The sequence below is a fragment of the Cucurbita pepo genome, chromosome 13, assembly GCF_057944985.1.
Source record: "Cucurbita pepo subsp. pepo isolate OVF chromosome 13, ASM5794498v1, whole genome shotgun sequence".
Classification (NCBI taxonomy): Eukaryota; Viridiplantae; Streptophyta; class Magnoliopsida; order Cucurbitales; family Cucurbitaceae; genus Cucurbita; species Cucurbita pepo.
The window spans coordinates 12080273-12096750 of NC_141810.1; the positions used below are offsets into that span (position 1 = coordinate 12080273).

The 16478-nt window shown below is 34.8% G+C and overlaps 3 protein-coding genes across 4 annotated transcripts; 2 read left to right on the plus strand and 1 right to left on the minus strand.

Annotated features, from left to right (window-relative positions):
• Positions 1-398: 398 nt before the first annotated feature.
• On the plus strand, positions 399-2558 carry ABA2 (NAD(P)-binding Rossmann-fold superfamily protein). Its single transcript, XM_023694009.2, has 2 exons — positions 399-586; positions 1640-2558. Exons 1-2 carry the CDS (start codon positions 543-545, stop codon positions 2442-2444), a joined length of 849 nt encoding a protein of 282 aa, XP_023549777.2. The 5' UTR covers positions 399-542; the 3' UTR covers positions 2445-2558.
• Positions 2559-3275: 717 nt separating this feature from the next.
• On the minus strand, positions 3276-8832 carry IMP4 (Ribosomal RNA processing Brix domain protein). Of its 2 annotated transcripts, none has more exons than XM_023694012.2 (10): positions 8642-8832; positions 8387-8553; positions 7959-8042; positions 7033-7142; positions 6886-6936; positions 6172-6315; positions 5992-6081; positions 5255-5361; positions 4423-4507; positions 3276-3679 (listed from the first exon to the last, which is right to left on the minus strand). In XM_023694012.2, the coding sequence occupies exons 2-10, from the start codon at positions 8496-8498 to the stop codon at positions 3581-3583; spliced, it is 882 nt and encodes a 293-aa protein (XP_023549780.1). In that variant the 5' UTR covers positions 8499-8553; positions 8642-8832; the 3' UTR covers positions 3276-3580. The 2 variants fall into 2 exon arrangements, with proteins under 2 accessions (XP_023549780.1, XP_086985686.1); XM_087129560.1 differs by having other exon boundaries at positions 8387-8522; positions 8642-8831.
• Positions 8833-9934: 1102 nt separating this feature from the next.
• On the plus strand, positions 9935-15433 carry LOC111808129 (deoxyhypusine synthase). Its single transcript, XM_023693941.2, has 8 exons — positions 9935-10099; positions 11971-12188; positions 12320-12487; positions 13374-13592; positions 13674-13760; positions 13831-13936; positions 14021-14256; positions 15055-15433. Exons 2-8 carry the CDS (start codon positions 11991-11993, stop codon positions 15166-15168), a joined length of 1128 nt encoding a protein of 375 aa, XP_023549709.2. The 5' UTR covers positions 9935-10099; positions 11971-11990; the 3' UTR covers positions 15169-15433.
• Positions 15434-16478: the final 1045 nt, after the last annotated feature.

The following is a 16478-nucleotide window of genomic DNA, read 5'->3' on the forward strand; positions in this document are numbered from 1 at the left end:
TCATCACCCTCACAATTTTAAAACGCGTTTATTACGGAGAGGTTTCCACATCCACACTTATTCCTCTCTCCAACCGATGTGGGATCTCGCAATAATTCAACTAAGTAAAGATATACTTTTGACCAAAGGTTTAGAAGTTCAAATCTCTTTACTTTTCGACATTTACGATTGAACGGTTTGAAAACTCTTAAATGTCGTACAAAAAAAAAAACGCTTCAAAAAATGAAACGATCAACATAATAATCATTAAAAGAGTCCAAAATTCACATCCCAAGAACGGAAGAGACAGATTAAAAAGTAAAGAAAAAAAAAAAACAAACTTCCATATTTTGGCTCAAGAGAAAAGTCCAAGAACAGAGGAAAGATTTTGCAACGCCTCATTAAAATATCCAATTGGCTATGTGTGTTGGCGACATCAGCTGTCTGAACCACGTGCAAATTGTCGTTTCCTTCCATTTAGACACGCCCACATCCAAACAAACGTCTTCAAACTTCCATTCCTATGCAGCCCTCTCTGCAAGAAACTCACACACAGTCGAGAAATGGCCACTGCTGAATCTTCTTCTTCTTCTCTCGTACCCCAGAGGTGATTGTTCCTGTTCCTGTTCTTGTTCTTGTTCTTGTTCGCGTTCGCGTTCTTGTTAGTGTTCTTGTTCTTGTTCTTGTGGATCTGGTCTTTTAAAAGGGCTTGCTTGCTTGTTTTGTTTTTGGATCAGAAATTGTGACCCTTTTGGGAATTTGAAGTTTTGATGGAAACCCTTTTGTTGTTTCTTTTCAGTTTCAAAAGGGTTGTTGATTTACTCTGTTTTTGATTGAATTCAGTGCTTGTTTTGATGGGTTTTTGGAGAGATTTCATTTGGTTCATAGTTTCCCTTTTGAAGTAACTTGGGATTCTTTAAGAGTATATAAATCTAAATCGAATTTGATTCGTTTAAGGTTCTGTAATGTTTCGAATCATGGCATGTGGGAAAGAGGAACTAATAAAAGTTGTTCTTTATCAAACCCACTTTACCATTTTTCTTCTTTTGTATGAATAACAATCCAAGAAAGCTAAGAAATAGTAACAAAATGATTATTAGTGTAACGGCCTAAGCCCGGATAGAAAAGTCGAAAGTGGACAATATCTAATAGCGGTGGGTTTGGGCCGTTACAATTAGACTGAGAGTGTAAGTATCGTAACGTTTAAGCTTTTTGGTTGATTTGTGGTTTAACATGATATCAGACGTGTAGATCTTGTGTTCGAACTCGAGTATCGTCACTTTTTGCGGGTTGGCCTTCGGTTCATTGGTGAATTAACCATGTGAATATTATCAACAAAAATGAGCTTTTTTTTTTTTTTTTAACTCTTTTTGTGCTTGAAACATGTCCTGTTTGTTGATTGTTACCAAATAAAATGAACCCTTTGTTGTTTGCTGGATTTGGTAACTAATTGTTCTGCTTGCTTATGGTCATTTTTAAAGCTACCGTTGCCTTTCAAATCCCGAATGGCGAATGGAGTCAATTATATCGTATAGATTTGGTTGATTTTGATTGTATTGATGCGTCGATATGTTCGATTGTCGATTATTCGTTATGATCCGAACGATGAATAATGTCTCAAATTGATATGAAGTCTTCGATTGATTCTTACCATTTTCAGGTTATTAGGGAAAGTGGCATTGGTCACTGGTGGAGCCTCTGGCATTGGAGAGGCCATTGTGCGCCTCTTCCACAGACATGGTGCAAAGGTTTGTTTCGTCGATGTGCAGGACGAGCTCGGTCGTCGTCTCCATGAAGACCTCGGTGGCAACGACGACTTGAACACTTTTTATTCTCATTGTGATGTCACTGTGGAAGACGACGTTCGTCGTGCAGTCGACACGACCGTAAGTAAGTTTGGTACACTTGACATAATGGTGAACAATGCTGGGATCTCAGGCACACCCTCTTCCGATATTCGCAACGTCGACGTATCGGAGTTCGAGAAGGTTTTTGATATCAATGTGAAGGCAGTTTTCATGGGAATGAAACATGCTGCTAGTGTCATGATTCCAAACAAACAAGGATCGATCATATCGCTTGCTAGCATCGGTAGCGTCATAGGGGGAATAGGACCGCATCATTACATAAGCTCGAAGCACGCCGTGCTGGGGCTTACGAGAAGCGTTGCAGCCGAGCTCGGACAATACGGAATTCGTGTGAATTGTGTGTCGCCTTATGCAGTTCCAACGTCCTTGGCTTTTGCTCACTTGCATGAAGAGGAAAGAACGGAGGATGTGATTACAGGCTTTCGTGAGTTTACTGGAAAGAATGCTAATTTGCAAGGAGTGGATCTAGAGGTTGAAGATGTTGCCAATGCTGTCTTGTTCTTGGCTAGCAACGAGGCTCGATACATCAGCGGAGACAATCTCCTCGTCGATGGCGGTTTCTCTTGCGTAAATCACTCACTTCGTGTTTTTAGATGATCGGTCTTATGGTCATCAAGGTGATTATCTACTTACGATTTACGATCTTATAACCAAAATCTAAACTATGGTTGAATTTCAAATTTTGAATAATTTTATTTTGGCTTGTGTTCTTGTTGTTGAGGTCCATACTTATATTCATTCTAGTGATTTTTTTTTTTTTTTTTTATGTAATTAGAAATTTAATTATTATATTAGATTGTGTAGTTAATTTACTCCGTAACTATAATTTTTATTTATTTATATATTTATTTATTTTTGTAGAGAAAGACAATAAAACAAAACAAAATCAATGAACAAAAACATAGGACAAGACACATATGTTCCTTAATTTGGTCGTTTACCAACAATTTTGGAGTCCACTTTGGCCTAATACGATGGAAGTCTCACATCCAATGACAATTGTGAGGGTAAGATTTCTAAAATTTTCTAAAATTTCAAAATATATTCGATACTCGAATTGAGAATTTTTTTTGGACCAACTCGAAATGGATTTTATAGTGGATGTTTGAGACAAACCAGATCTAAGCTGAGCGTTTTGTAAATGATTTTGTGTTCCATGTAACTCAGATTACTAGCTAATTCATGAGTAGAACCAAAGAGAATGAACGATACAAGTTAACAATAACATTGATGAAATAAAAAGAACTCCGGTGTATAGAGAAGACAACACCGTTTAAGAAGTAACCATAGAAACGAAGGAACTCATTATTTCTTTATCCATTTCGATAACTTTTAATTTGTATGAATCTATGCCAAAATATAGGCGGAGATTTATGGTCTCAAATCAAGATAGAGTAATTGGATTGTGAAAATTTAGCAAACTAGGAGTTCAAAAAGTGAAATCTTTAAATTAAAATGAGAAATTAATAGAAAAAAAACACAACTAACTTTCTAATACAAAGATTCAACTAAATCTATGAATAATCTAGAGAATATTTAGTATCCCCAACCAACCATTATGTCAAAAAACAAAGCTAGCTAGCTTACTTGATACAAAGATTCAACTAGATCGATCAATTCTCTAGATATAATTTAGTATCCCCAACCGAACAAAATATATAATCTTTGATAAAAATGTGATTATGCAATAAAAAAAAAAGGTAGAATACAACCTGCTTCTTTAGCAGATTTTCTCAATCACCAAGGAACTGGCGTTTCTTGGTTGTTTTCATGTATGGTCTAATCACCCATTCATTCTGAGCTTCCGTTTGGTCAACAGTTCCTAACTTTATCTGCACCAACCAAAAACAATTTAGTATATATCAAAATATTGATAGCCAGCCAAAAACAATACTCAACACATGGTTAATGGTCGTAAGCGGTCGAGCAAGGCACGATTGGTGAAATTATTATGGGTCGAGGAATGATCGACAAGAAAAGATTATATAAAAAATATGCATCCTGGTTCAAGAGGAAGATAGAAAATATTATCATTAAGCACCAAACGTTTTAGTTCAGAGTTCATTGGAAGTCATTTTGAATTTGTCTGGCTGTTTTTTCTGGTTTCTCATTCTATGAACTCCAAAAGGACTACAGAAAATATTGTCACCGAACTTTATCTAGCTCGACTTTTGTCGAAAAATATCTGATCCTCCATTCAAGTTCTGTTCTATTAAAATCAAATAAATAGAAAATTATTTGAGCAAGTTTTATTTTCTTTTTCTATGGGCATGCTTACTATGACAATAATCTTTTGACCATCTTAAAATTGATTCTCAGACACTCCAGAGAGAATTCGGATCTCTCTTAACCATGTGGGCCTCTAGACGCTCAGAAACTAGAATTGTCATTCAGAATAATAATAATAATGTGGTAAGACCATGGTGCTTGTTAATTTGTCCATCAAATACTTTTAACGTTTTGAACACCTCGATTGCTTGGTTGTCCTTGTTTATTGAAATGGTTTCTCCAGTATAAAGTCTATCTAAAATGCAGGCTATAGACAAAGCAATGTACAGAATGATAGAATAGGTACCTGGTACAATCGCAATTCAAACCGTGGACCAATCTCCTTCAGCTCAATTGATTTAGCACCTCCATGCTTCTCATAAATATGATGCCTATAGTTTTTTTTTTAAATTCAAATGACCAAAGAAAACAAGCACAAATTAGAAAAGAGTTACTTCTGAAGACAATACTAAATGGACATTTCCCTTCGTGAGACCATTTCAAAGACAATAATAAATGGAAAATTGACTGTATAGAAAAATAAATTGGAAAAAATTTTCTTCTTTTGATGAATAGCCAAACTTTCATGGAGAAAAAAAAAATAGGACAATGAATTAAAACAATTTCTTCTGAAAAATTTCCATCTCTCGCAAAGTTTTTAAAATTCCAATTCAATCATTCTATATATATCATCTTTTTTTCAACATCTATTTGATGATAGGTTAACCAAAATAACTTGTTATTTGGATCATATACATTTGTAAACTTTTTTTTTAAGAAAGTAAACAATTAACTCATAATAAAATGGATATTAAATATCAATGTCAAAATAATATGCCTAGTTTGGTCTCTCTTTTATGGATAACCAAGCTTTCATTAAGAAAAAAACGAAAGAAACCAAAGGCATATGAAAAAGAAAGCCCACAAAATGCGGAGGCTGCCTATTTTGGTCACTATAGCTAAATTACAACAATTTATTTATTATTATTTACCAAACACTAAACACTAATTAACTCTATGCTGTAGATGATTTTTCTACAAGCAGACCAATCCCAAACTAAGCCTAAGTATCATTGTATCATAGTAAGCTCATCAAACCAACTTAACATTCTTTAGGGAAAAAATTTTAATGAACCAACCTGAATGAAATATAGTCAGACTGATTAGCAAAAGTAACCACACGTTTGGTATCTGGCTTCGGCACAGGAAATAGATGCTTTAAGACATTGGCCGTTCTTTCACCCAACTATAAAAAATAGGACAACGATGTAAGACAATAGGATGCAGAGAAATAGAATAAAAATGGGAAGAGAAGCTGATTAACAAAGTATCTTTACATAATGGGAGAATGAGGAAAACTAAGGCATTGATGTCCTCAAAATGCAACCACATAAACACATGGGATATGGTGGCAAATAGAACAAGAACATTCGAATAAATGGTGAAGACTTATGGGGAAAAAAGGAAGAAAATATAAAATAGAACATTTCATGTTGCAGTAAGTATGAGGTGTCTAACAAAATGATGACAAGACTATTAATGGTACCCGCATGTCAATAGTAGGAATATTAGGAAAATCCCAACTCTGAAAAGTAGACATTATTTACTTTGAAAGGAATTAAGTAACTTTGGAGGGAAAAAAAAAAAAAAAAAAGAAGATAATAGCTAATAACAATGTACATCCGAAGGTTTTTTTCTTTTTTCAGCTTGTTTCATTGTGTTCTACTATAGAAATTTTAAATTCAGCAGTCTAACATCATACAATATTGAAATCCAATACAAATATCAAAATAAAGAGCACATGGTGATAATTAATAGACATTCATGAAGTATGTCAAATAAGAAGGTGACGTCATATCATAAAAATGTGTGTTACCTTCGTGGTAAAATTGTTCAAAATTATGTGTGGATAGGCCTCAGGCATCGTTCCCATAGCTTTTTTATCCTTAATTTCATGTCTTGTAACCTCAATTGGAAAAGACGGTTAGCCTACAAGCTCCACCAACTAGTGCCAAAAACCATTAGTAAAAATAATGAATTCCAAAAGAACACTTACCACATTCAACAATCCAAAATATGCAGTTGGACCAAAAGGAAGGTGACTAATAATTAAACCATCTGGCACACCACGATGTTCATGAACTAATATAACATCTGTAAATTCGTGAGCTCGGCAGGTCTCTATAATCTCTGCGATCACCTAAGGAACAACAGAAAATTTTAATCAAACAAAAGGCCTACAAATGAAGAGGAGATAAGTTTACCACCAAGCAAAGGATTTCTGTTCGATCATCTTAAATGCAACTCCACAAGAGAAAATACAGGGCATTCTTCTATATTTTCTGATTTTGCAAGCTATTAATATAGTAATCTAGTTTCTATCATTTTCTAACTGGCAAAGCTATAGTATTAGAAACATTTCATGAATATGCCTGGCTGGACCAACTAAAACACTACAACATACAAACACCTTAGCTTATCTATGAAAAATCGGTCATCTTACAACACAGCATTAAAACACCCATGACTTGTTAACAGCCTCACAAGCTGACTGTCGAAAGTCAACCCATAACCAGGATTTATCACTTGCTGTTCACTACTAATTTTAAAAACAATAATCGTGTATTTAAGTATCAACTATCACATAACGAAGTACTGCTATGTCTGAAAAAGCTCGAATAACGAGAAATTCCAAATTCAAAGAAATGGCTAAATGTAGAAATGAACTGTTAATAGAAAAACCAATAAGGTAGGCAAAATTAATACTAACCTGACCACCACGATTCATTCGTTGTGCATTGGGAAAAACAATTTTTAATTCCTGTTTACAAGATTGCCAATAAAACTCCAGTGAGGACCAAAATCTATAATACCTAATACAAAATTTACAAAGGAGAAAAGGATAGTTTATGCCAACCTTTGCAAACTGGGTCAAAGGTGCACTTGGATCCCGAGATGTAGTAATCAAAATTTTAGGATCAATTTGTGAAGCATTTGCGTACTCATCATCAATGTGTGTCCTTGGGACTGAATTTGATGTACACGAAAAGGCAGCCATGCATTAGCAACAATTTCCAGAGACCAACTTGCACTTACAATGTGATATTAAGAATCAAGAACTCTGTTAAGAATTTGGACAACAAATACTGGCTAGCCCAAGATTATCTTCACTTCTACAATGGAGTACCAATAATCATAGAATTGAAATGCTGTGGCCACAATGATCCCCATCCTTCTCCCCTCTAATTTTCCTCTTACAATTATCCAAAATCTCTACGTCTCCCAGAACACTCCATCCACCCTTGCCGATCCTGCTGTAACATAATAAATCTCTGATTTCATAGGAGAGAGTGGTAATTTCCACAAACCACAATTATGGTACAAGATTCTTGGCACCCAAAATGATCCTTAATCAAACCTTTCTTTTCTGATGAACGTATGATTCTATGGGCATTCAAATCTAACGCATAAAGAAAAATATTTTTCTCTTTTCTTCGGATAAATATTAAACAATTAAAAAAAATTCCAGAACTTACCAACTACGCTAATGAAGAAAGATCTATTTTGAATGCTATAATTAAATACCCTCACGTTAACTCTTAAGAGTAAACTCTTTGCTCGGAAAAGAAATGTGAAATGATTGAAAAGAAGGTAGAAAGAATGCTCTTAAAACCATTGGCATTAGAGGTTAAAGATCCCAGATAAGTCATTGGTTTAAAGATGACAGTCTCATTAATTCAGTCATTCTTCGGAGAAGGTTACAAACAAAAAAAAAAGAAAAAAAAGAAAAAGAAAAAGTGTTAACCTTCCCTGTTTAATTGAAGAATGCTTAGAGGATGGTACCTGCTGTGAGATCATCCTCGAGTTCAATTTCTTTACGAAGTGCCGCCTCCTCATTCCGGAGTTCAGTAGGAAAAGGTTTTCCTTCTGCAGTAGAAAAAATCCACAAAATTATGATCTGGAAGTTCACGATTGCAAGTTTGGGAGCTCCAGCGGTTGCTTAAAAACAACCTTCACATATATATTGTTAAATTACTCGTATTAATTCGGATACAATCTTTTTTAGTTTCCACGATTGTGCCTTCCTTCAAACCGCTATTGTAACTATCATGTCTTGAATATAGAAGCTAACTGAGAATTGTTTGAACTCTTTGTACAAGTACATGGCTATTTAATCCTCCTATTTCGTACTCTCCCTTATTTTTCTTGATCAATATCGTTTCCTCCTCAAGTGGGGAGGTAAGAAACAATCAAACAAAGAGATGGAATACCTTCTAGGGCTTCTCTAATCTTCCGCTTCTTCTCATAAAGCAAACGCTCCTTGCCTTCTAAACTCTTTCTGTACAAATACTCCCTCCTCAGCCGAATGTTTCTTCGCAACATTGCCGCCAAATCTTCACCTAGAATCTTCACATAGATAAACGAAAAACAAAAATAGCTTTTAAAAAAAAAAAAAAAAAAAAAGCATTCCATCAATTAAGATAGTCATGGACATAATAACATTCATATGCACTTATTTAAATTACATTGAATAATAAGAACTCGAAGAAAGACGGTGGCCGATGCGTCACGGAATCGGAGAAGTAGCGGCAATTATAGTACCGCGCAGCGAGCGGCGAGCGGCGAGCGGCGTGAGGCGGAGCACGGTGCAGCGACTGTCGATAGGAGGGAGGGGTGGCTGAAGCTAAAATAGGGTTTAGAGAATGGTTTTAGGAAAAAAAAAAAAAAAAAAAAAAAAAAAAAAAAAAAAAGTCTAATATGTGGTGCGTACGGAGGAGAATTTACATTTTTTTTTTCTCAAATATTTATAAATTGTCAAAATATTAAATAATACCCTAAAAATAAACATATATATATATATATATATTTATTATTATTTATAATTAGTTTTACATGGTAGTCAATATTTTATTTTTAAAAAATATTTAATTTTGAAAAGTATTTAAAAAATATCACGAGCATTTTTTTAAAAAATACCTATAAAAAATTTGAAGATGATCGATGAGATGTTAATAGACATTTTTTTAATCTATATATTGACAGTAAAAAACTATTTTTTAATAAAAATAAATGATATTAATGTTAATACTATAGGATTTTGTATAAAAAAAAAGGTTGAATGATATTAATCAAACTTTTTAAAGTTGAATTGTATTTTTTTTAACACAAAATATTAATACTTATAATATATATTTTTTAATTTCTTTTAAAGTTTGAAATTTTAAAATCTATAAATATTTTTATTAATTTAGTTAAAGGTTGTTCTAGAAAAATATAAGATATTAGTTGTTGGTTTATTTTTAAGTATATAAAGAAATTCATCAAATTATTAAAAAAAATTAATAACTTTTTAATAAATTACACTAAAACTTTGGTTAAAAAATCTCATTAAAACAAATAAACATAGTTAATAAACAAAAAAATGATATTATTTATAATAATGTAGGAGATTAAAATTATTTTTACCTTTATTACATCATTTGTGCCGTTAATTAATTTTTTTTAAAAAGTTATTATGGATCGTAAAACAACATATTTTTATCTTCCATTTTAATTCATAATTTAATAATTTCTCGTTTTTTTATATTTCTTATTAAATAACATATTAATTAATAAACTTTTAAAAACTTAAGGTTTGAATTTTTTAAAAAATATTAAGAATATTAATGAAAATCTGATAGTTTAAAAATATTTTTAAATACTTTAAAAAATGAAAGTATATTTTTAAAAATAAAATATTAACTATTTTCGTGAAAGTAATTAAACAATTTAGCCAACAAAAGGAGAAAATTATTATTAAATAGAATTAATAGGATGAAACCTCACACCCATCCTTTTCATTTGTCTTACTCTTCACACCAGCCCCGTTTCTCGCCGGCCGTCTCTCTCCCGTTCAGTGCCACCGGCGCCCGCGTCGTCTCTCTCCGCTCGTGCCGCCGCCGTATTCTACTTGCAGTTATTACCAGCCTTCCATACTGTTAACGGTATTCTTACAAACTCCGTCTATGTATTTATTCTCAACAACTCAAATTAAGAATTGTGTAATGCAAGAAACGAGGACTTGTTTTAATTTCAGAACAACATCAGCATGTTCATAGTTGTAGATTTTTACTTTATTTGTTCGGCAGGGAACGAAGCTGATAGTTGTAGACTATAGTTGAGTTTGATGAGTTTTAGATTAAAATGGTGGTAGCGATTAAGTCAAGGAGCTTTTTGTGAAAATTGAAATTCGTTCCCTTAAATCAACAATCATCCATGGTGGTTTGAATTTACTGAAGTAAGAGCAGTCTATGGTATGTTATGATAGATGAACTGAATACAGAGGAGAGGATGAAGGGGATGTTCTTCCCATATTCTCTCCTCAACGGCTAACGAAGCTAAATAATCAAAGATTATCAACACAATTAACCTAATTAAGTAGAATGTTTAACACATGTAGGTGGTTTAAAAAGTTTTAGCCAATCCGAGATTGGATTAGATACCAATTCCATATCGGTTGGAGAGGGGAATGAAACATTTTTTATAAGGGTTTGGAAACCTCTCCTTAACAGACGCGTTTTAAAAATCTTGAGGGGAAGCCCGAAAGGAAAAACCCAAAAAGGATAATATCTGCTGGCGGTGGGCTTGTGCCGTTACAAATGGTATCATAGCCTAGTTACTAGGCGATGTGCCAGTGAGGAGGTTGAGCCCCGAAGGGGGGTGGACATGAGGCGGTGTGCCAACAAGGACGCTGCGCCCCGAAGGGAGATGGATTGGAAGGTCCCACATTGATTGAAGAAGAGAATGAGTGTCAGCAAGGACGCTGGGCCTTGAAGGAGGTTGATTGTGAGATCGCACATCGGTTAGGGAGGAGAACGGAACATTCTTTATAAGGGTGTGGAAACCTCTCCCTAGCAAACGCGTTTTAAATTATTGTGGGAAGTCCGAAAGGGAAAGCCTAAAGGGGACAATATTTGCTAGCGGTGGGCTTGAGCCGTTACAAATTATCATTCCGAAAGTTGGGTTGATCTCCTTTCTCACAATCGTTAAACTCAAAAAAAGAAAAAGATTTGTCTAGATAGACATGAATATCAAAGAGAGACAGGTTCTACAGTAATACCCCATACCTCTCTCTTCTCATTCAAACTCTTTGTTTAGTTCCTTTCCCTTTTCATTATCTTACTTTTTTGCTCTCTCTCTATCACGAGTTTGATTGCTCGTCTCCACAAAAAATTTCATTGTTTCACTCTTTTGGAACTATATATGCTGTGATGATGGTTAGAACAAGGTTATGTTTGGTCTTTCTGGATGGTTTTAATTTGAAATTTGCTTGTGATTTTCAGCTGTGCTGCAAAGTGTCTGTTAAAAAACTTTGGAAAATAAGAAAGAAAGAAATCACATTGTCAACTTTAAAAAGTTACAAGGATTGCCCTTTTCTATACTCTTACTGCTACTTAAATGAATGTAACAACCTAAGCCACATCTAGCCGATATTGTCATTTTTGGACTTTTCCTTTCTAACTTCCCTCAAGGTTTTTAAAACGCGTATGCTAGTGAGAGATTTCTACACCCTTATAAAGAATGTTTCATTCCTCTCTCCAACCGATGTGAGATCTCACAATGAATTACTTCTCTTGGGTTTTCGTTCGTTTCTTGTATAGTTCTTCAGCCTATCCAATTTCATGGAAGCTGGAGATTTTCTTTGGATTATGGAAATATAAATATTGCCTATTAGCGTTAAGTTTCATGATTCTAGCAGTCAAATGACTTGTATTAGTGCAGACCAACCGGAGACAACTATTTTTAGATTTTTTTGTTGCATGTATGAATAATAATGCCTTTTCTCTTTTTTGTTACATGTAAATGCCTTGTGCAGGCAGTGAAGCATTGGGTGAGATGGAGAACAACAATGTTTTGGCATCTGTGCACGCCACGGTTTTTAAGGAATCGGAGAATCTCGAAGGGAAAAGAATCAAAATCGAGGGATATGACTTCAATCAAGGAGTAAATTACTCGAAGCTTATAAGGTCCATGGTCTCCACTGGTTTCCAAGCCTCGAATTTGGGAGATGCAATAGAAGTCGTCAATCAAATGGTAAGCTTTCATTGAAAACCGACATCCCTTTATTTTGCTTCATCGGAAATTTCTAACATACACATCTAGTCCCATTTTATTTTTAGCATTGATGATTTACTTTTGAGAAATGATACTGTGTTGGATTGAAGTTAGATTGGAGGCTTGCTGATGAGAGTATAACAGAAGATTGTTCCGAGGAGGAGAAGGATCCAATCTTTCGGGAGTCGACGAGGTGCAAAGTTTTTCTTGGTTTCACCTCTAATCTTATTTCTTCTGGTGTTCGAGACACGATTCGTTATCTTGTTGAACATCATATGGTGAGTTAAACTACCGCTGTAGTGGATGCTAACAACTTGTTTGGGAATTAATTTCAGTATAGTTTTACATATTTTTTAGAACAAAAATTCAGGGAAATGTGTTTGGATAATCATTTTTTAATGGTTAATTTCAGCATGTTTTCATTGGATTGCTCATTTTTTTAGTATAAAAAATTATATTGGTTCACAGTTACATTAATAACTAAAATATGTAACAGTCCAAGTCCATCGCTAGCAGATATTGTCCTCTTTAGGCTTTCTCTTTCGGGCTTCCCCTCAAGGTTTTTAAAATGTATCTGCTAGGAAGAGGTTTCCATACCCTTATAAACAATGTTTCGTTCTCCTCCCCAACCAATGTGGGATCTTACAATCCACCCCCCTTCGGGGCCTAGCGTCCTCGCTGGCATTCGTTCCCTTCTCCAATCAATGTGGGACCCTCCAATCCACTCCATTTGAGACCCAACGTCCTTGCTGGCACACCACCTCGTGTCCACCCCCCTTCAGGGCTCAGCCTCCTTACTGGCACATCGCCTGATGTCTGGCTCTAATACCATTTGTAACAGCTCAAAGCCCCCGACAGATATTGTCCTCTTTAGGTTTTCCCTTTCGGGCTTCCCCTCAAGGTTTTTTAAACGCGTCTACTAGGGAGAGGTTTCCACACTCTTATAAAGAATGCTTCGTTCCTCCCAAACCGACGTGGGATCTCATAAAATCACATCAAACTTGAGATAAAATTGTAGATAAAACTGTGCTTCATGTGTTCTCATGTGTAATATACACCTTTTTTTGCTCTCCTTTTAGCTTAACACTTATAAAGGTCTTTGAGTACGTTGCACTTCGACTTGGATATGGACTCTAACATGGGGCTACTTCAATGTCACTGCAGGTTGATGTGATTGTCACTACAACTGGTGGTATTGAAGAAGATCTTATAAAATGCCTCGCTCCCACATATAAAGGCGACTTTTCTCTTTCGGGAGCAGTTCTTCGATCAAAAGGGTTGAATCGCATCGGTAATTTATTGGTTCCTAATGATAACTATTGCAAATTTGAGGACTGGATTATCCCAATTTTGGATCAGATGTTGAAGGAACAACTTGAAGAGGTACTTACTAAAAGATTATGTTCATGTTTTTCTTTGTAATGTTTATCTAGTTTTCTCATTCATTTTGTTTCATCTCCATAGAATGTAATATGGACACCGTCCAAGGTAACCCGACGTTTGGGAAGAGAAATAAACGACAAGAGTTCGTATCTTTATTGGGCTTATAAGGTAAAAGTTAATAGAATCCTTGTACCTGTTCTTATGTTCATCATTATTAGTTTCCTTTGATATTATGCAGAACAATATTCCAGTCTTCTGTCCAGGATTAACTGATGGTTCATTGGGAGACATGTTGTATTTCCACTCGTTTCGTAATCCTGGATTGATTATCGACGTCATTCAAGGCGGGGGCCTGTATCTCTTTCCTTTCTTTCCTTTTTATTTGAATGAAAGCTCGGTTTCTTACGATGTAATATGTAACTGGACAGATATTAGTGCCATGAATGGTGAAGCTGTCCATGCCAGTCCGAGGAAGACTGGAATGATAATTCTTGGTGGAGGACTCCCTAAGCATCATATTTGCAATGCCAACATGATGCGTAATGGTGCAGACTATGCCGTCTTCATCAACACCGCTCAAGAGTTCGATGGAAGTGACTCTGGAGCCCGCCCCGATGAGGCTGTCTCTTGGGGCAAAATTCGTGGTTCGGCCAAGACTGTCAAGGTCTGCCTCGTTCTTCCACTTTCATTGCCATTTTACACTCTCTAGGCTTCTTGAGTTCTTTGATCTCGTTAACAAAAGAGCCTCTTGGCTTCCAATTCATGCATTTGAACAGTTTGCCGACCTTGAGTGTGTTAGGAACCACGACTCTCCGCTATGGTATGATATTTTGTTCACTTCGAGTATAAGCTCTCATGGCTTTACTTTTGGTTTCTCCAAAAGGCCTTATACTAGTGGAGATAGTCTTCCTTATAAACCTATGATTTTCCTCATTAGTCAACGTGGGACTACTCCTTTCAATAATCCTGAACAATCTTCCCTCGAACAAAGTACACCATAGAGCCTCCTCTAAGACCTATAGAGCCCTCGAACAGCCTCTCCATAATCGAGGTTCGACTCCTTTCTCTAGAGCCCTCGAACAAAATACACCTTTTATTCGACACTTGAGTCACTTTTGACTACGCCTTGGAAGCTCACAACTTCTTTCTTCGAAATTTGAGGATTCTATTGACATGACTAAATTAAGGGTATGACACCGATACTATATTAGGAACCACGACTTTCCACAATGATATGATATTGTTCACTTTGAGCATAAGGTTTCGGGGCTTTGCTTTTGATTTCCCCAAAATGCCTCATACGAATGGGGATAATCTCTTCCTTACTTATAAACCTATGATTTTCCTTTTAATTAGTCAGAGTGAGACTACTTCTTTCAATAATCCTCGACACATTGCTCTCTGACTGACTAAACAATACAAAGTTATGATTCTAATCAATTTCTTTTCGTGGGAAAATCAGGTACATTGTGACGCCACAATCGCTTTCCCATTACTCGTCGCAGAAACATTTGCCTCGCGAAGAGAAAAGGAAATGCTGGCGTCTCGGGGCGCTAACTCACGGTACGAATGTTGATTTGTTGATCCTTAAATTGGCTTATGATGTGCTGTGAACTCTGTGGGCTTACATTGAGTTAAGTTATTGAAACTTTGGGGAGACTCTAGTCCAGGAACACCACCTTCCCCCATGAGAATGTTCACCACATCCCATGTTAGAATGAGCTGCCCTAAATCTGTGTGCTCAAAGCACATTGGTTGATCAATATTTGTGAGATTGGCAGACCTTGGAAATTATTAATAATTTATTTAAAAAATACTCGCTTTTAAAAAATACATTTTAACTTTTAAAAATGTTGGAGATGATTTATGAGTTTTAGATGAACGGTTTTCGTCTATATATTGATAGTATGAACTTTTTTTAATTTTTTTATGAAGTTGAAGTGTATTAATGTTACTTTTAAAATTTTATGTGTATTCGTAAATATATTTTTTTTTAACTTTTTTTAAAAAATTTGAAGTTATTAATCAAACTTTTTGGTATTTTTTAAATACTTTTTCAAGTTATTTTCCGGCGTCATTCATATTATTCCTTAGCCCTCGAGTGATTGATCGACTATGTGAGTCAAGTCATTTTCCGGGGTCATTCATTATTTCTTTGCATTATCAAATTACATTCTTCAACGTTTGAATATTTGACTTATGGATCGAAAATACTTAAAACTTAATATATATATAGAGCATTTGTTCCACGTTTCAAAAATACTTATTAACTTTGAAAAATAACATTAAAAAGTTTGGATATAATATATAAGGTGTCAATATACAACTTTCGTCCATACATTAAACAATTTTTTTTTACAAAGGTAAAGATATTTTTGGTAAAAAATATTTTTGAATCATTTTTTTACTGGATGAAGTGGTAAAAAGAAAATAATAGAGCTTTATGTAAAATAATTATCATAATTTTTCCGAGCAAAACTTATTTAGTTATTAATATGACTTCGATTATGTTTTTTTTAAGTTTATTGTTTCGCTCGAATGATTTTTAGTTTCATTTTAACTCAATTCAATTTCATCCTTTAACTCTTAATCTACGATTTTGCAATCGAACATTCAAGTAGGTTTGAACAATCTCGAGCAAAAAATGATTATCCTTACTTTATGGTGTTTTAAGACTCGATAGACAGGGATGATCGAACAAACGAGTTATTGTTGCAAAGTCTAGGGACTCACATAAATGAGCTAAATAATTTTGTAAAGACAGGTGAGAGTAATTTTTCACGAAACACGTGTAGTATAATTATTAAGAACATGTTCGATAACACTTCATACCCGACACATGTTTTTATAATTTATTGACGATGCATGCAAAATAAATTTTCTTTT

What these genes read in the sequence shown, in the direction of transcription:
- ABA2 (XM_023694009.2), top strand. Translation starts at nt 543, where the DNA reads ATGGCCACTGCTGAATCTTCTTCTTCTTCTCTCGTACCCCAGAG. An exon ending in TCTTCTCTCGTACCCCAGAG is followed by an intron (nt 587 to 1,639) that starts GTGATTGTTCCT and finishes TACCATTTTCAG; the next exon opens with GTTATTAGGGAAAGTGGCAT.
- LOC111808129 (XM_023693941.2), top strand. Translation starts at nt 11,991, where the DNA reads ATGGAGAACAACAATGTTTTGGCATCTGTGCACGCCACGGTTTTTAAG. An exon ending in ATCTTGTTGAACATCATATG is followed by an intron (nt 12,488 to 13,373) that starts GTGAGTTAAACT and finishes ATGTCACTGCAG; the next exon opens with GTTGATGTGATTGTCACTAC. An exon ending in ATCTTTATTGGGCTTATAAG is followed by an intron (nt 13,761 to 13,830) that starts GTAAAAGTTAAT and finishes GATATTATGCAG; the next exon opens with AACAATATTCCAGTCTTCTG.
- IMP4 (XM_023694012.2), bottom strand. Translation starts at nt 8,498, where the DNA reads ATGTTGCGAAGAAACATTCGGCTGAGGAGGGAGTATTTGTACAGAAAG. An exon ending in CTTTGACCCAGTTTGCAAAG is followed by an intron (nt 6,937 to 7,032) that starts GTTGGCATAAAC and finishes TCTTGTAAACAG; the next exon opens with GAATTAAAAATTGTTTTTCC. An exon ending in ATTTTGGATTGTTGAATGTG is followed by an intron (nt 6,082 to 6,171) that starts GTAAGTGTTCTT and finishes TTTCCAATTGAG; the next exon opens with GTTACAAGACATGAAATTAA.